The sequence below is a fragment of the Heloderma suspectum genome, chromosome 4 (genome assembly GCF_057233095.1).
Source record: "Heloderma suspectum isolate Gila_16-S chromosome 4, 16-S_ref, whole genome shotgun sequence".
NCBI lineage: Eukaryota > Metazoa > Chordata > Lepidosauria > Squamata > Helodermatidae > Heloderma > Heloderma suspectum.
In genome coordinates, this window is record NC_139461.1 from 145,755,031 (window position 1) to 145,775,023 (window position 19,993).

The 19,993-nt window shown below is 46.2% G+C and overlaps 1 protein-coding gene across 1 annotated transcript in view; it reads left to right on the plus strand.

Annotated features, from left to right (window-relative positions):
* Positions 1–3,379: 3,379 nt before the first annotated feature.
* Positions 3,380–19,993, plus strand: part of PSD2 (pleckstrin and Sec7 domain containing 2) — an 86,558-nt gene continuing 69,944 nt past the window's right edge. The window contains exons 1-3 of the mRNA XM_084848167.1: positions 3,380–3,927; positions 5,675–6,160; positions 14,105–14,299. Coding sequence (XP_084704293.1) covers positions 3,380–3,927; positions 5,675–6,160; positions 14,105–14,299 — 1,229 coding nt within the window. The remainder of the gene's footprint in view (positions 3,928–5,674; positions 6,161–14,104; positions 14,300–19,993) is intronic.

Genomic DNA, 19,993 nt, shown 5'->3' on the forward strand with positions numbered 1-19,993 from the left:
TGGGCAGAAGGCGGCGGGGGGGGGGGACAGAACCAAAGGCAAAAGGGGTGGGGCCAAACTTGCAAAAAAAGCCCCAAATACCAGCTTATTATAGCTTAAAGTGCTTCCGGCCAGTCACTAAGCCTTGGGAATGGCATTTCAACTTTTTAGAATGGGAGGAAAACTGTACAAAAGGCAGGAAACCACCAAACGATTTACAGTTGGGGGAGAGGGGAGGGGCCTTTTAGGAATCCCTGTAAGGCCAGATTTTGCCCCCAGGCTGGAGGTTCTGTGCTCCTGGTCTAGAGTATGTTAGCATGTCATATGCTGTAACAATGTTGTTGATTACAGTAGAAATATGATGCCGAGTGAGTGAAAGATATTTGCATTTATTTTATTCTTAACTGACATTGAGATCCCATCACTCATTCTGAATGGGCTCAAGTCTTTGGGCCAATCTACATTGCGCCCGCCATCTCAATGAATTTGGTGTCCTGTCGGGTTAAATGCTCTCGCATTAAAATGTGATTATTCACACTCACCCATTTTCCCTGTTGCAGTGCTTCATCGAATGCACGAGCTCGGTTCACACTTGAGCGCTGTGCTGTTTTCCTGCTGTTTTCCTGTGCGCGCTTGTCTGATCTTGGAAGCTAAGCAGGGTCGGCCCCAGTCAGTAGTTGGATGGGTAACCGCCAGGGAATCAGGCTTCCTGCACTGAGCAGGGGATTGTTCTATCCCTTCAAATGAGACTGTTTTACCCCTTCCTATCTCCTGCTCAGGATGTTTTTTTTTAAATTAAGGCGTTACCCTCGCAGAATCAGGGCTTCTCCGCAATGTTTTTTTTTCTAATTTAGGCATGATCTTCGAAGATTTGAAGCTGTGAAGCTTCACAACTTCGAATCTTCGAAGATCATGCCTGAATTAGAAAAAAAAAAAACATCGCAGAGAAGCCCCGATTCTGCGAGGATAATGCCTTAATTTTTTAAAAAAAACATCCTGAGCGGGGGATAGGAGGGGGTAAACCTCAGTCTCATTTGAAGGGATAGAACAACCTCCTGCTCAGTGCAGGAAGCCTGATTCCCAGGCAGTTGCCCATCCAACTACTGGCCGACCCCACTTAGCTTCCGAGATCAGACAAGCATGCGCACATCCAGCCCTTTGCTTGTTGCTGAGGAAATGGAGGCTGCTGAGGAAGCTATGTGATCAGTAGCCGGAAGAAGACATGGGGCCGTCGAGAGCTGTGATTGGACAGGAGGGAAATACAAACACCGCCGTATATGGACAGGCGGGGGAGGGGACTACAACTGGATACAGTAGCGAAGGTGGAAAATCAGAGCACATTAAGGGGAAATACTGGGATATTAGGGTACTGAAAGCGGGAGCACGGAAGTGGGACATTCCGGTTCCAATTTGAGGCGGGTACTGCGTAGCGTGAAAGGTGGGCAGTGAAACTTCATTGGAAGCGAAAAAAAGCTGTAAGTATAGATCCAGCCTTTGTGAACGTTCCAATGGAAAGCTCTGAAAAGGTTGGGGGCTTTGTGAACGTTCAATGGCAATAGTGACAAAAGCTTGCAGAGCACCTGCCTCAACTACTGTCTCCCCCTTCCCCTGCCTCAATGCCCAGAATATTATCTTGGGGCAGGGTAAGGCAGCACTGGCAGCGGCGGCGCCCCCCCGCCCCCCGGCGCCAGCAGAGTGCCTTGGGACTGGAGCCATGTCTCAGAATCCCTGACAGGAAACATGTGCTCTGTGCACCATTCCTACCCCAGGGGGCCCTTCCTTTCAACAGAAATGATGCATGCATGAAGCAACAGTTTCCCACTGAGGATTCTGGGACTTGTAGTGCCAATTCCCAGTGGGAAAAGGCTCCCTAAGAGCCCAGGAGCTTTCCCCTGGGTGCTTATGGCATATGTTTTTGAGGACTAGAGTCTGCTTCATCAAATGCATGAAGTGTTGTCTTCAGTCCGCAGTTATATATACAGGGGTATAGATAAAAATGTAAACAGTGGGGTCAGAGGTCAGGAAAAGTAAAACATTTTATATTTCATGACCATTTGAACCCATTGTCCTCTATACCTATGCATATGCCTTCTAGCTGAGGACAATACTTCATCCATCTGATAAAGTAGGCTCTAGTCTCTGAAAGCTTATGCCATAATGCATTTGTTAGTCAAGGTGCTAGAAGGGTTTTTGCTGAAAGTATTGAAGGCATGATAAAATGGCAGGATATATTATTATGTATTATTTATATAATACCATCAATGGACAAGTCACTTTACAAAGTAACTTAAAAATCTAGATTTCTGTCCCAAGGAGTTATGGAGACAACAGGGGGCGGGGAGGGAAAGAGAGAGGCAAAACAAACAGGGCAGGACATGTGGAAAGGTAGTTACTTGAGCTTAGGCTTGCGGGGGGGGGGGGCAAAATCTCCATGACAACAGGAAGAGAAGCAAATATAGGATTACCTGGATTTTTCAGGGAAGCGGCTTTGGTCCGTGCAGAGCTCCACAAACAAGTGCACTGTACCATTCTAAGTCACGTCACAGGAACATACTTCTGGGTGGGGTGGGGTGGGGTGGGGTGGGGGAGTTGAAGTGAATGTCATCAGACTGGCAGGGGCTGATCAACCAATGCAAGAGGCTCCCCCCCACACATCCTTCCTTACAGCTAAGCAAACATTAGAGAAGCAGCCTTCTCTCTGCAGAAAATCCCAAAGTTGTGAAGGAGCGAAGCTGGGAATTAATTACTTCCAAAAAGCAAGGAAGGAGACATCAAAGACATGCCGCTTCGACATAGTTTTAAGGCTCCTAAATGCATTATTTCGATTCATGGGAATCTCAGTAACTTTGGGAGCGTGCATTTCAGGAACAAGCCACATTGACCACAATGGGAGTTAGTTCTGAGTAAATGCATATATGTTTGTGCTGGGAAAGACAGGGACAGGAAAGACAGGGACAGGAAATACCCCTTGACCAGGGTCACGGTGAAAGGCACGCCCCTGGGCAGGGCTAGCATACCCAAAGTAAATGTGGGGGTTGGGGCACACAGCAACTATAGGATGAGGAACCTGACTTAAGGAAAAGAATCGGACTTAAGTAGTCTCAGGAAATCCAGCTTTTCCGTGCAAAGCTCCGGGGGTGGCTGTGGGATGGCAGCCCACATGTGCCCTGAACGGCCTCCAAACGCAACCAGCCGCAGCAAATCGGATGTGGAGACGCCCCCTTGGTTTTGGCTGGGGAACCCAGCTTTTAATAAACATGACTGTCATTTAATAAGCATCCATTAAAAAAATTCCATTTGAGATTCTGATGATTCTCTGCTTCTCTCTCTTTGCAGGTAACACAGGGTTCAAATTAAGGGGAAGGCAGAGCAACACAAGCCAAGCTAGAATCAACAGAACATGAATGGAAATATTTCATTGCCACTGTCACTGGCAGAGTATGATGAACCACTGACCTCAAGCATGCAGCTAGCCACAGTCTCCTCTACCACGAGCAAGCGACCAACAGAGCCAGCAGAATCTCCAGGCATATCCAGCATCCAGAACGATGCTGAGCCTCCCAGAGCAATGGGCAGCCGCACCCTGGAGGATGACTGGGCGGCCAATGCGAGCAGGCAACAGGGAGCAGTGACAGACCCATGGAGGGAGACAGACGTGCAGGAGGGGAGGGGGCAGCGCGAACCCATGGGAAGTGCCACGGATGGCAGCAGCGGCCGCCTGGTGCTTACAAATGGGTTACATGCAGAGCCTGAGCTTGGCAAACGGAGAGACTTTGATGACCAGGAGGGTGCAGGGGCCCAGATTCAAACCACGGGCAGTGTTGCTTTGGAAGGGAGGCTCGTGACAAACAAGCTGCTACTCAGTGAGGCACTCAGCAATGCAGAGTTGCCATCACCCCGAGATGTTGCACAGCTGCTTGATCCCGAGGATGCAGAAGAACAGATAAGGTAACAAAACTGCTGTTCAGTATTAATTGCTTATTTAGACTAGCATGCATGGCTTTCTGTAGCACCTTAAGGCGCCCTTTACCTTGGACTTAGACCTGGGGTCCACAAAAGCAATATTTTTACAGCTGACATTGGCTCAAACTGTGCCTCCCTTTTAATTTAAAGGGCTGACACTCGAACTTGAGGCCATCCCCTGCGGTGTCATTAAGTGGCCTTGGGTTGTGTCCTCTGCCTTCTCCAAGAGGAACTCCAAGGCAAGGCTTTTATATTACGTTTTATTATGTTATTGTGTTTTATGGTTTTAAGTTTTGCTTTGTGAACTGCCCAGAAAGCTTCAGCTATTGAGCAGTATAGAAATGTAATAAATACATGAGTGGGTGAACGAGGGTGCAATCCTATCCATGCTTAGACAGAAAAAGGTCCTGCAAATCCCAGTGCTCTCCAGCCAGCATGGCTGGTTGGGGCATGCTGGGAGTGGTAGCACTTGCTTTCTATCAAAGCATGCAAAGGGCTGTGGCGTGAGTGAGTGAGTGAGTGAGTGACTGAGTGAGTGAATAAACGTCCCTGGACAGTGGCAGGCTGAGTCAGATCCCACAATTAAGGGGTCTGAGCCACTCCCAGGACTTTGGGGTGCAGGATCCGTGGGGGGATTCCAGACTCATGGTAATTGTCACAGGTATCTAGGGGCTATACTGCATGCACGAAATTTAACAATGTCCAGATGTTTCCCATTTTGGAACCAGATTCTGTCTACTTCCATCATCCTTCCAGTTTTTGACATTTCCATTCCACTACTTGCACTGCTGAAGAAGCAAACTGCTTTTTAAGTTTAATTTTTAAAAGTTACACTAAAAAGCATATTGCCCTTTCAGCACATAGTGGAAGCTTATAAGGAAAAATCAGGCTCTTCGGCATTTTGTCTGTTTCCACCATGGCCTCAGGAACCACTTGAAAGTGGACCAGGATCCACCAAGAGCCCCAGGATGAATGCGTCTGTGCCTGTCCTCTGGCGTTCGAATCTAGTAGGGATGTCAGAGAATTCCGCCACGGATCTCAGTGAAGCCGAATGCCAGTGCATTCGGCCCCCCGAAATCCGTGGCGGAACAAAGCCCCCCCCCCGAAAGGCGTGCAAAATGGAGCACTTACCTGGTGCTGTTAGTGGTACTTTGTGAATGGCGGCCGCGCTGTAGCGCCACCATTTGCGTTCCTGGTTTTTTTGCCGTGATAGGCTATGTAAATATTTACGTAGCCTATCACGGTAAAAAAACAAGGGCGCAAATGGCATAGCAGCCGCCATTTGCGCCCCTGTCTTTCGCCGTGATAGGCTACGTAAATATTTACGTAGCCTATCATGGCCAAAAACATGAACGCAAATGGCGGCCACCATAGCTGCCGCCATTTGCGTCCGCAGGCTCTAGACGCCTGTGAATGCACCCGGCCAGTGGCTCTGCGGAGTTACTGCGGAGCGGAGCCGGCCAGGTTAGGATTTCAGGGGGAGGTGCGGAGCGCCTCCCCGCTACCACGAATCACCCCTGTGAAAAGGTAAGTGACTTTTGTACATCCCTAGAATCTAGATCATTGCAAAAGTGAGTAACAGATTCTAGGGTTAGTTTCACTGCAAAAGCTTGACTGTATTCTGTGCTTTCCATCTCTACTCTTCTGTCACAATGGAGCAATCATATCATAAAGGTCAGAAAAGGATGACATACAATTAGTGTAACTTCTCCGTTATACGCTTCCATTTCAGCTTTGCTGCTGCAGAAGCCAAGCTAAGTTGCAGTGATGATGACAGGGAAGATTTTGCATTTAAGGACATCAGGGATGGATTCAGTTCTACCTTTGAAAAAATTGTGGAATCTGACCTTATGAAGGGCACATACTACAGCAGTCTGGACTCCTTGGATGTGCTCTCGCTGACAGATGAGACAGACAGCTGTGTTAGCTTTGAAGCGCCGCTCACACCTCTTATTCAGCAAAGAACTAAAGAAAGTTCTGAACTCTTAGAACAGAAACTCAGCGCTCAGAAGGAGGTTCTGGAGCCCATGGCAACAGCAAAGCAGGGAGAGGCAACAGCCAAGATTGTGGAGGGTGATTTTGGGAGCCCGCTAAAGCACTCTATCACCAGCAGCCGGTCTGAAAATGTGCTGAGCAGGCCATCTCTAAAAAACATCCCAAATGGGTGCCATGTCGAGAGGTCGGAAGAAGATGCCACAAAGCTTATTAATTCAATCAGGTAAAATGTTTTGCTCGTTCCATTGCTGTCAATCAATTGCATATTCATAGTTGATTAAATAAGCTATTTTAACCCAAATCCAGTAATGAATCACTTTTTAAAATTGCATGTTGTTGTTATCCTTATTATTATTCTTTATTAGCAGTAGTAGGAACAGTGGTAGGAGCAGGAGCAGTATTTACAGAGCTGCTGGCTTTCATTGGCTCAATTGGTAGATTAACCAATTAAAAAGCCAGTAGATTAGTCAATGAAAGCCTTGGTTGATTCATTGTTGGAGGCTAAATTTGATGGGTAAGGGTGCTTTTAATCAGCGGGGCCATGAGTAAATGGCACAGTTTTTGAGGTTATTTGGCTAGTGTAATTGGCCATCTCTCCGATATTAAGGATGGTGTTTCCTTCTAACACTGCCTGGCAGCTTTTGTTGATTAAATTGTCATCTTACTCTTCCATAAGTATCTTTAAAATGCACTTGTACTGAATTGTTGGTAACATGCAAATATATTCATATTTAATTGATTAATAATCCATCTTATACTAGTTAATCAACTTTTCCTTAAATGCATTAATTGAATACATTAGCTGGTTGGCAAGCCTAATTCTTTATATACTGCCATAGGGCACAGTACTTAAGAAAGCACAATAAGCAAGCAAAAACCCACAAACCAAAAAACCCCACCAGCCCCTGACTTAAGGCATTTACAGTCCATTTTGACTATGGGAGAGACAAGGAGGGAAGAGGAGAGGCAGGCAGAGCTAATGGGAGAGGCATGGGAGCAGTGATCTCCACACAGTGATCTCCACACAGTGTCAGGAGGGGCTTCCACAAGGTCCACTTCTAGGGTTGGCGCAACTTGGCGGAGAAGTTCTCCATGAATCTTCGGGAGGCCGAGTGCCGACGCATTCGGCCCCCTGAAAGTGTTGGGGAAATTCTCCGCCCCCCGCCCCCCCCGGGATGGGACTTACCTTTGGCGAATGTCCCTCTCGGCGGCGGGTCCCGGCGGCAGTTCTGTGTGGGCGGGGCTATTTGCGTTGCCCTTATTTTTGCCGTAGTCTACGTAAATCTTTACGTAGACTACACATGCCAAAATAAGGAACGCAAATGGCGGTCCCCATGGGAGCCGCCATTTGCGTACGCACTTTTTTTTTTCTTTTCAAAGTCACCCGTGATAGGCTACGTGACGATTTACATAGCCTATCATGGCTGACTTTGGAAATCTAGCCGTGATAGGCTACGTAAATCGCTACGTAGCCTATCACGGGTGTGTGTGTTTTGTTTGTTTTTATACTTTTTTTTTCGCGGCCGGGTAGACGGGGCGCTCCTACCCGGCCTGAATTTCGGTGGCGAGGGATGGGGCGCCTCCCCCCCGGCCTGAATTTCGGCTGGGCGAGGCGGGGCGCCTCCCCCCCCTCTCCTGAACTTCGGGGGGAGAAGCGAAGTGCCTTCCCCCCACCGCGAAGCAAGCTGCAGGACGAGGTAAGTCCCTTTCGTCCATCCCTATCCGCTTCTCAAAACATTGTCACTTTCTGTTCATTTAGCACTGTAAAACTTCTTCATGGCTTCAAGGAAACTACCACTTCACTGTATGAGGACCAAACTAGACATCAAGTTAAATGCGTCTTTGCATTTAACATCCAGTTTAAAAAAGAAATGCAAATAGCATCACCTGGTTTTTAATATCATTATTGGGTTTGCATCAGAGAGGCAGGGGGCATTTATTTATTGATTTCTTCCATTTCTATACTGCCCAGCTGTTGAAGCTTTCTGCGTGGTTAATCTAATCCTTTCCTCACATACTGTAGTCCTAAAGAAAATTTTTCCTTTAAATTTGGTATTTACACTGGGAGAGAATTCCTTGCTGGCACCAAGGTCTAGCTCCTTAACGCTCCACAGAGGGCTGTGTCCCCTCAGCATAGAGGGCCGTCTTATTTCTGCCCCACTAGGTGAGAGAGAGAGAAACCCAATGGTGGGGAATCCCATCACTGCCCCCAACTAACCAAGGGACACTCTTCTTCTCTACCACAGGGATGGGGAACCCGTGGCCCTCGAGATATTGGTGGGCTACAGTTACCATTGGCCATTCTGGCTGGGGCCGAAGGTCATTGAAACTCAACCTTGCTCTGCCAAATCCCTCAATAGTAAAATGTCATTTATCAGTTAATCACAGGGATAATTCAGTTTTACATATATTTCTGCATAAAGTAATATGTAGATATAAAATAATATAAAGATTCAAGCTGTACTTTATGCAGAAATATATGTAAAACACATTTCTTGAGTTGTTTGATGATAGGGGGACAGTGCTTAAGGATAAGGGACACTTCCATGTGTAGGTACATGTTTACCCAGATGTCTCTTTAGCTAGTTATGTCTGGAAGGGAGAGTGGTTGATGAGTATATCCAGGTGTGTGCCTCTGTGGGGGAACAGTGGGCAATGCCATAGTTCAATTCAAAGCATTAAGTTGGAAAAATTACAACTGCTAACGCCAGGCTAACTTAACTTCCATTGATTTCAGTAAGTCTACTCTAAGTATGATTAAATCTGGAACCAACCCATTGGGTTTCCACACTATCGACTTCCATGATTTCGGATTTGAGGCCATCACTGGGCTTCCTTATTAATACATGGGCTTCTTATCTGATTTACAGGTTGAACGGTAGAAGTTCAGGTTTCTAAATGAACTACGACTGGTTTTAGTATCAAAGATGATGTGCCACTAGCAAAGACACCCTTGAATTTGAACAGTAATAGCAACAAAAAATTGACTGAAAATATGACTACTATTTGAGTCCATTCAGATTGTGAATAGTTAAAAGTAACCTGGAATATAACAGTTATATATATGTATTATATATAGGAGTCCTATCAAGAGAAAGCAGATCTAGCCACAGCAATGCATGCCTTGGTTACATCCAGATTATTGTAATGTGCTCTACATGGGACTGTCCTTGAAGATGATTTGGAAACTGCAACTGGTACATAATGTGGTATTTAGAAAGCTTTTAGGAGCTAGGCACTCAGATCATATTACTCCTATTCTGTATTGCTTACATTGGTGGCCTCTTTCTGGGCACAACTGAAGGTGCTGGCTTTGGCCTTTAAAGCTTTAAATGGTTTGGGACCATGTTATTTGAAGGACTGCTTACACCTTCCCAAGCATTAAGATCAACACTGGAGGCCCTACTCTCTGGCCCACCAACAAGAACTATTAGGCTGGTGGGTACAAGGGACAGGGTTTTCTCAGTGGTGGCCCCAGGCCTTTGGAACTCCCTCCCCAGCAAAATACATATGGCCTCATCACTGCTGGCATTTAAACCCCCCCCAATGATGCATTTATTTCAGTCTGCATTTGGTGTTAAAAATTATTAGCTGCTGCTGCTGCGTGTTTAATTTTAATTATATGTTAATGTCCTTGTGAGGCAGGTCAAAAGTATTTTAAATAAATAAATAAGCAAGCAAGCTTGCTCATAAATGTAAACAAAGTTAGAGAAAGAAAAAGAAACCTGGATAACTTTGAACATGAATGGTTTTCTTTTTGTCACTATTAGAATAAGAGATCTAAAGCATTTCTACGTGAGGCTTTTGCATGCTCGGGATTGGTCATTTACGGAACTTTGCAGGTCCTTTACACGATGTCGTCAACCTCCAGGGCATCTCACACGCTTTCTGACCTTTATCCCGCTTTTAAAAAGATCAGAAATAACTTGATAAGGAACGTTAATCTGATATATCGGCTGTGTGGAATTGCGCAGTTCCGCTATAAGCACAGCACCATCTAGTGGCTGTAAAATGAAACATATAGAACTTGCCAAGAAAGGAATTTCCCGATTCAAAGCCCATGTAAAGGAGCCTATCTTAATCCCTCAAAGAATCCAGAAGCAGTAGCCCTGGTAAGGATGTTGGATTTTAGCCTTGTGTGGTGAAGCTCCTATTAACAATGTAAGTTGTTATGGGGTTTTCATGTTCTTGCTCAGATTTCCTCATATTTTCTTTTAAAACTATTGATTTAAAAAATCCAAATCCACAGTTGGGCAATACCTTAATTAGAGCCAACTTAAATATCGTAAAAGAGTAAGCAAGCTTTTGAGTTCTCCAGAACTGCCCATCAGACTAGATGGCACAAAAAGCAGGGGGTAGGAGAAAAAACAAAAAAGTACAAAAATTAGGCCAGATGTTGTGGCCATGAGGTCAGTGTTTTAAACCCAGTCTCAAGATAGAGATTGCAGAATGTATTAGTCACTGCTAGGTCACTGCTGTCAGTCACCTAGGATTCTAGGACAAAGAAGCCATGACTGACCCCCCATTTTCTGAACATAAAGCCTGGCTGTTATCCAGATCTGTCTCTCATATTGGGTGAAACACACAGGTTCCTAGGTAGGCAGAGAGCAGAAGAAAAGAGAAATATGGCAGTCTTTATGTTAGGAATAAACAGGAGAGAAACGATTCTCAAAGTGCCACAGGCCTGTCTTTAGGTATTTTGGCACACTAGGCAAGACAGTATTCTGGCACCTTGGTGGACATGCCTTCACTGTTGCCCCTCTCTTCTCCTCCACCCTCAGCCACCGCCACCCCCACTTCTCACTCTGATCTGACCACCTCTTCTCCAGCCACCATCCTCCTCCTCCTCTTCCTTCCTCTCCCCACTGCCTGCCTCTCCCTCCATGCCATGCTTTGAGGGGCCCTTCCTTAAAACAAGGCATTCTGGGTGAGCTGGCTATGAAGATCTCCTGTGCTAGCCAGAAAGAGATTGGGTAGGCGAGCTCGCTCTCTGGGTGGCACAGATGGGAGGGCAGCCGGCATAGGAAAGGAGCTACCACCTTCTGGGGGGTGTTTTGGTGTCCCCAGAATTTGGCACACAAGACAGCCCCCCCGGGCCCCCCCCGGGCCTGAAGCGCTAAACTGATTTATTGATGCTCAACACATTTTGGAACAAAATTCCTTCTTCAGGGCTAATTGTTCTTACCAGCAAGCAGCAAAGGTGATATCTCCTTTAGGAGAAAGCCATAAGAGCTCACCTTTGCATATTGCTGGGAAGAAGAATGGCATCTGAAGAAGAAATTTTGTTCCAAAACACATTGGTCATATATTAATAACTTTGGTACTTGGAGAACAGTTTCTTTCCTGCTTATTCTAGTATTCATTGCCTCTCCCCTTTATGGTTTTGAGTCTTTATATTAGCAAAGCTGGATATTAATTTAGGGTGGTGCACTAAGTGAAAAAAATGGCAACTGAAGCCAAATTGTGTAGTTTTACCTAGTGGTTGGAGGGAATGGAAACCTCAAAATGCAAAGTCCCTTTTTTTAGTGGTAGAAAATCATCTTCCTCTGGTTGTAGGTTCTGCCCTGAATGTTTTAAAAATGTTAGTTTCAAGAGATGACTTTCAAGAGTGTACGTCTTGACTTGACCACATGCCTCCATTGCTTAAAGCTAGGTGCAAGCTGTCTGAGGTGGGGACCTTTTCATTTTACTTTTACTTTTGCAAACTGGCCATGTACTCTGAAGGCCAGTGGAGAATCCAGAGCAAGAAACCAGGTTAGATCCCAGGAGCTGTTAAAGAGGTTGCACAGAAAGGAGGACATGTTTAGAAATGCCTCAAGGTCAATCACGTGCAGGCACTACTACCAGCTAATCTCAAAGTAGGCATAGAACAACTTAATGGAATCCTAAAGGCACTTCTTCTCACACTACATTTTGTACTGAGGTAGGTATACATACCATGGCTAAAAACATGCTTTTCCTCTATGTGGAGGCAATAGCTTAATCAATTCTGGTCGCCACTGTCATGCATTTTAAAGGGAAAGCGACCATTTATACTTGAGTGCTCCATTTACAGCTGATACTGTGTATGTGCATTTAGTATGTGAAGATGAAGTCATGTGAAACTGGTCCTGCAGTTTGCATCTGTAGCCAGAATAGCTGTATGAATAGGTCTCAGTTGCAGGCCTCTTGGGGCATCACAGGTTATATATCATTTTAATTGATGTATAGAGATTTGGCTAAATGCACCGTGAAGCTGTGCAAGCTGCTCTCAGTGGAATTTACAGCGCTTTTACAACGTGCCCCATGTATTCCAAATATTGACTATATGTGGAATTCAGATGTATTCATCAGACATTTTAATATAGGACGGAAGCATCCTGTTTTGATTATTAAAATGAAAGGACAGGGGCTTCCAATCACACCCATGAGCCTCTCCACTCCCTGTCTCCTTCAAAAATTTACTTTTAATAAAACCTTGAAAAACATGAGGGGGCCAGGTTCTCCTTCCTGTTCCTGAACCTGCTGCTGATCAGCTGTTTGGTGGGCAGGAAGTGAAGGTGAGGAGGAAAAAGTTTTCAGACCTTCCCAAGGAACACAGCCGGCTGGGGGTCTTCTGACACTATAAGCGTTTATTAAGCAGAGCATGCTAGTACGGGTGGATTGCTTGATCAAAAGATCCTTTCTGAACACAGCATACTAGCATGGGTGAAGCGCACACCCAGGAGGTCCACCCCTTGGTACAGATAAGCTGTAAGTTACACAGTTTGCCATTTCTTGCTGCGCCGCAGCTGTCAGACAATCAGATACTGACATGCTAGTGGGGGCTACTGCAGTTGAAACATGTACGTACATACAGGGAACAAAACTTTAAAGCACAGTTTTCTTATCTGCTTACAGCATTCCAGCCTTACAACATCCCAGCACATCCTCTTTATTTGCTTATAATGCATTCTAGAACACGCAGAAGGCAGCCTGTCTTTTCGGCTGCAGCCTGAACCAAACTACAGTTTTTCTCTCACAAAGGACAGAGTTGCTTCCTGGCCCCACCCAACTTCTTCTGCCCATACAGACCTTTCCCTTCCTCTTCACTCCCAGCCTCTAAGCTCGCTATTTCTCTTCCCAGTCCCTTTCCTTTCTTGTTCTCTCTCCTCTACCCCTTTGCCTTGCTATCTGTCCCTGCCCCCCAGCCTCCACCCTCACTATTTCTCTCCCTGTCACCTCTTTACTTTGCTGGTTCTCCCCCTCCCAGCCTCCAGCCTTGCTCTTTCTCTCACTATTCCCCCCTCACAGTCCCTAGCCTCGCTCTTTCTCGCCCTCTCACCCCTTTATCTCACTGTTTCTTCCTCCTTCCAGCCTTCCTCTCTCTCTCTCCCTTCCCTGCCCCTTCTCTCTCTCACACACAGACAGAGCACTTCCCAAGTTCCCAGACGAGGGCTCTGATGGCAGAGGAAGAAGTAGAAATACCAGGTGGGGAATCGAGTGGCTGAGCCTGGGGTTGAGATAGGGAAAACGTTTTCTTTCCGTTTGAGGTCAGGGGCATTTTCCTTTCCTTTGGGGCTGGAGAAAGGTGTGTGCATGGATAGGATGAGCAGATGAATCCTATGTAGGCCTACTCAGACATAATTCCCACTGAGCTCCATGTAAGCATGCATAGGATTGGAACCTTAAATAGGTATTTTGTTGTGCTTCTGTGGGGTCAAATATGTGGATTGGCTTTGGAGCTGAAACCCTTCCTCTGCTTGTACTTGGTTTTTTGGGTGAATTGCTTGTCTTTTGACTAGCCAGGCCCCCACAGCAGCCATTATGTGACTAGCCACATTCACCATGGGGGCCCTTTTGTGGTGGTTTCCACAGCAGTTTCTCAAATTCCCAAATGTGCCCATGGGTCCCAAAAGGTTGGACAGCCCTGCCATATAACATCTGTCAAAAACAAGTGTCTGCGAATTATTTCCACTGTGGGAGCTTTTCCTATGTACCTCTTTGAACTGCCTGCAAATGAAACCTTGTGACTCTGCCCTCCCCCCCCAAAAAATGTCCAGAGCACCTGGAGCCAAGTGCTTTGAAAAAAAAAATGGCATGTTTTAATTGAGGGGTGAGGGGGTCCCAATGTATGGCTTCCCAGGTGTTTGATTGTTTCACCACCCAGTTCAGCTCCTGCTTATTTAAGTGTGTTTTATCCTTGCAGTGACGCCAACATAAATGATGCTCTTTCTGACTCGGACTCCGATATGGGCAGCACAGAACAACTTGACCAGGGAAGCACAGACACCCTCGTCAATGGATGCAAGGCAGACAGTGAGGCTGCCAAGAGATTAGCCAAAAGGCTCTATAACCTTGAGGGATTCAAGCACTGTGACGTGGCACGCCAGCTTGGGAAGAAGTAAGTGACAGACAGTGTTAGGGAACCGGGATGAAACTAGCGCTGAACCAAACAGGGGGAGGGGTGTCCGTCAACAACCTCCATGAAATGTACCCCCCTGCCTTTCAGTGATTTGCCATCACCCTTTGTGACAGAGTACGAAGCTGTTTGCAATGAGGGGAGAGGGAACATGCCCCTGTTTTGTGGCAACTAGGCCAGTGCTCCCTCATCCAGATCTGTTTGCATGTAGCTGACCATTTGGAGCAGAAGGTGGGCAGGGATGTCCATTGAAAGGGATGCAGTTTGGATGTCAAATATTCACATTTGCATGCACATCTGAATTTGCATCGTCATCCACACTCTGCCCCGACTAGCCATGCCTACTCACTACCCATTATGAGAACCAGGTCAGGGTGAAAGTCTATCATGCAGCACTGGTGGACAAAGAAACTGCCAGTTTTTCAAAGAGCTGGCTTTGCTCTAGGCAGGGCTCCACAAGCGAGTGTATCCCTCCAGTAAAAGTTGCTTCACAGACCATACTTTGGGGTGGGGGTGGGGGGTGGAGTGAACATCATCTGACTGGCAGGGGCTGCTCCACCAATAAGAACCCCCCCCCCCGGCTCTCCACCCCTTTCTCCTTTGAGAATAAGACAGCCCCCCACCCCTGCATTCAGGGGACAACTCTCATTGACCACAATGGGAGTTACTTCTGAGTAGATACTAATTGGTTTGTGTTGGAAAACGGGGGAAGGAACAATCTCCTTCTCTCTCTGTCTTTCTCTCTCTCCCCCCCTTACTTCCTTAGAAAAGCGCTTTACAGCCTTTTGAGTATTAGTGCTTTAAAATATGTTATATCAGTTGAGGGGGAGTTATGTTAAGCCTCACTGACCACAATGGGAGTTACATCTGAGTAGACACTAATTGGTTTGTGCTGGGAAACTCAGGGACAGGGAACACCCCTTGAGTGGCTCATGGTGAAGGGCACACCCCTGGGCAGGGCTAGCATACCCGAGGTCAATGCGGGGGTTGGGGCACACAGCAACTGTACCATGGAGAACCCGACTTAAGGAAACAAATCGGACTCTAAGCAGTCTCAGGAAATCTGGGTTTTCCCTGATAAGCTCCAGGGTGGCTGCTGGATGGCCACACCGTCATCTATCCATAACAACCTCCAAATGCAGCCAGCTCAGAGTAGATCGCTCAGGCAGACAGCGCCCAAATATTAGCTGATGAGATCTGAGCTAGCAGGGACTGACCAAGAAAGAGATCTTGGGGTTGTGGTGGACAGCTCGATGAAAAGGGCGACAGTTAGGAGTAGAAGAACTAGAAGCCACTCTGCACCAGTGGAAGCAGTGGAACTATGGAACCGTTTTCAGGTACTTGAGGATGAGACTAGAGGACAGCCTGCAGAGGAAGAATTACAGAGGACACTGCAGGAGACTGAGCAAGAGGCTGAAGGTCAGTCAAGCAGAGGCGATGAAACCAAGGCTACAACAAGAAGAAGAGAAGGGTAGTAGCTGTGGGAGACTCATTGCTGCATGGGATCGAAACCCAAGTATGTCACGAAGACCCATGGACTCGCCAGGTATGCTGTCTCCTAGGAGGACAGATTAGAGATGTGACTGAAGGGTTGCCTGCACTCATAAAGCCCACTGACAGGTATCCCTTTCTTCTCATCCATGTGGGAACAAATGATACCGCCAAGCGGAGCTGCGAAGCGATCACGTCAGACTTTGAAGCTTTGGGAAGGAAACTCAAGAACTTTGGGGCCCAGATAGTTTTCTCATCCATCCTTCCAGTAGTTAGAAGAGGGATAGAAAGGGAATGAAAAATACTCTGGGTGAATGACTGGCTACGAAGGTGGTGCCGACGAGAGAGATTTGGATTCTGGGACCACAGGCTATACTTCCTGGAAGATGGGCTGTTGGCAAGGGACGGGTTGCACCTCACAAAGGATGGGAAGAATGTGTTTGGCCACAGCATGAAGAACTTCATCAGGAGGGCTTTAAACTGAATCCTACGGGGGAGGGAGACGTAAAGCTGGGGGTAAAACTGGACAAAGGCTAATGCACCACAACAGAGAGAACAGCTCTAATAGCAATGTCTATATACTAATGCCCAGAGTATGGGAAACAAACAGAACGAACTTGACTCTTAATACAGGAGGGAAATTATGACTTCATAGGTGTAACTGAAACTTGGTGGGATGACTCCCATGACTGGAATACAGCAATTGAAGGATATAACTTGTTCAAAAAGAACAGAAGGAAGAGAAAGGGAGGTGGAGTTGCACTATATGTTAAAAAATACATATCTCTGCACAGAAATACAGGAGGATGAACTTGGTAGCCCCATCATGAGCATCTGGGTTAAAATAAATGGAGCAAAGAATAAAAGGAACCTGGTGGTCAGAGTCTACTACCGGCCACCCAATCAAGGGATGAAACTTGAGATGAAACGAAGATGAAAATTTTGAAAAGCAAACTGCCAATGTTTCAAGGAAGCATGATGTAGTAGTAATGGGGGACTTCAATTTCCCTGATATTTGTTGGGAGACAAAATTCTGCAAAACATGGCCCCTCCAAGAGATTTCTGACTTGTGTTGCTGATAACTTCCTCCCACAGAAAGTAGAGGAAGGAACTAGAAGATTGGCTATCCATGACTTGATCCTAACCAACAGAGATGACTTAGTGGGTAAAGTAGCAGTTACAGGAACTCTGGGGGAAAGCGACCATATTATACTTGAGTTCTTGGTTCTCACGGAAGCAAAAGCCAAGTGTAGCCAAACACATACCTTGGATTTTAGGAAAGCCAATTTTAATAAACTCAGAACAATGATAGGTAAGGTCCTATGGCAAGCGGTTCTAATAAGAAAAGGAGTCCAAGATGGGTGGGAGCTTTTAAAAAAGGAAATTCTCAAGGCACAATTACAAACAATTCCAACAAGAAAAAAAAGGTGGAAGACAACAGAAGAAGCCAGTGTGGCTTCACAAAAAGCTTAGAGATGACCTGAAAACAAAAAAGGACACATATAGGAAGTGGAAGGAAGGCCAAGCAACAAAGGAAGAGTACAGACAGGTAGCACAGAATTGCAGGGATGGTGTCAGGAAGGCTAAAGCTGAGAACGAGCTGAGGTTAGCGAGGGATGCCAAAAGCAATAAAAAGGCTTTCTTCAGATATGTGCATAGTAAAAGACAGAGGAAAGAAATGGTGGTTCAGCTATTAAATAAAGATGGCAAAATGATAACAGAAGACAAGGAAAAGGCAGAAGTGCTCAATTCCTACTTTGGCTCAGTCTTCTCCCAAAAGAGGGTCTATGACCCCCCTGGCAAAGGTGAGGTACAGGCTGAAGGGGCAGGATTGCAGCTTGAGATTGATAGGCATATGGTCAAGGAACACCTAATTGCTTTGAATGAGTTCAAATCACCAGGGCCAGATGAACTGCATCCTAGAGAAATAAAGGGACTGGCAGAAGAACTCACAGAACCACTGTCTATTATCTTTGAGCAATCATGGAGGACGGGTGAAGTGCCAGATGATTGAAGGAAGGTAATGTTGTCCCTATCTTCAAAAAGGGCAAAAAGGAGGAACCTGGGAACTACAGACCAGTCAGTCTGACCTCAATCCCTAGGAAAATTCTGGAGCAGATTATAAAGCGATCAGTATGTACCTTGAAAACAATGCAGTGATGACTCGAAGCCAACATGAATTTGTCAAGAACAAATCCTGCCAGACAATCTGATCTCATTTTTTTGATCAGGGAACCTCCCTTGTGGACTGTGGGAATGCTGTGGACATCATATACCTCGACTTCAGCAAAGCTTTCGACAAAGTGCCCCATGATATCCTGATGAGCAAACTAGCTCAAAGTGGGCTAGATGAAACAACGATCCGGTGGATCCACAGTTGGCTACAGAATCGGACTCAAAGAGTGCTTATCAATGGGACCTTCTCAAACTGGGGAGAGGTAACGATGGGGTACTGCAGGGCTCAGTCCTGGGCCCAGTGCTCTTCAACATTTGTATTAATGACTTGGAGGAGGAGGTGCAGGGAATGCTGATCAAATTTGCAGATGACACAAAATTGGGCGGGATAGCTAATACCTTGGAAGACAGAAACAAAATTCAAAGTGATCTTGATAGACTGGAACGCTGGGCAGAAAACACCAGAATGGCATTTAATAGGGACAAATGCCAAGTTCTGCACCTCGGAAAAAGAAACCAAATGCACAGTTACAAGATGGGGGATACGTGGCTCAACAACACTGCAAGCGAGAAGGATCTTGGAATTGTTGTCCATCACAAGTTGAATATGAGCCAACAATGTGATATGGCTGCAAAAAAGGCAAATGCTATTTTGGGCTGCATCAATAGAAGTATAGCTTTCAAATCTCATGAAGTGCTAGTTCCCCTCTACTCAGCACTGGTTAGGCTTCACCTTGAGTACTATGTCCAGTTCTGGGCACCACACTTTAAGAAGGATGCAGACAAACTTGACAGGATTCAGAGGAGGGCAACGAAGATGATCAGGGGACTGGAAACAAAGCCCTATGAGGAGAGACTGAAAGAACTGGCATGTTTAGCCTTGAGAAGACTGAGGGGAGATAGGATAGTGCTCTTCAAGTACTTCACGTTTGTCACAGAGAGGAAGGCCAGGATCTCTTCTTGATCGTCCCAGAGTGCAGGACACGGAATAATGGGCTCAAGTTACAGGAAGCCAGATTCCGGCTGAACATCAGGAAAAACTTCCTGAGTGTTAGAGTAATATGACAATAGAACCAATTACCTAGGGAGGTGGTGGGCTCTCCCACACTGGAGGCATTCAAGATGAAGCTGGACAGCCATCTGTCAGGGATGCTTTGACTTAGATTCTAACATTGAGCAGGGGGTAGGACATGATGGTCTTATAGCCCCCTTCCAACCCTACTGTTCTATGATTCTGTGATTCTATGAAAATGTCAACCCAGTGTGTGGCAGCTGTGAAAAAAATTATCTTGGCTGGTTCTACACTTACTGCCTTTTTTTGTTTCCAATGAGGTTTCACCGCCCGCCTTTCACACTACGCAGTACCCACCCCGAATTGGAACCGGAATGTCCCACTTCCGTGCTCCCACTTTCAATATCCTAACATCTCGGTATTTCCCCTTAATGTGCTCTGATTTTCCACCTTCGCTACCATATCCGGTTGTAGTCCCTTCCCCCACCTGTCCATATACAGCGGTGTTTGTATTTCCCTCCTGTCCAATCACAGCTCTCGACGGCCCCATGTCTTCTTCCAGCTACTGATTACATAGCTTCCTCAGCAGCCCCTGTTTCCTCAGCAACAAGCAAAGGGCTGGATGTGCGCACGCTTGTCTGATCTCAGAAGCTAAGTGGGATCAGCCCTGGTCAATAGTTGGATGGGCGACCGCCTGAGAATCAGGCTTTCTGCACTGAGCAGGGAGTTATTCTATCCCTTCAAATGAGATTAAGTGTTACCTCCTCCTGTCCCCCCCTCCTGTTTAAAAATAAAAAATAAAAATTAAGGCGTTATCGCAGAATCGGGGCTTCTCTGCAATGTTTTCTTTTTCTAATTTAGGCATGATCTTCGAAGATTTGAAGCTGTGAAGCTGTGATGTTTTGTGAAAAAAAACATCGCGGAGAAGCCCCGATTCTGCAAGGATAACGCCTTATTTTTTTTAAAAAAAACCAGGAGTGGGGGATAGGAGGGGGTAA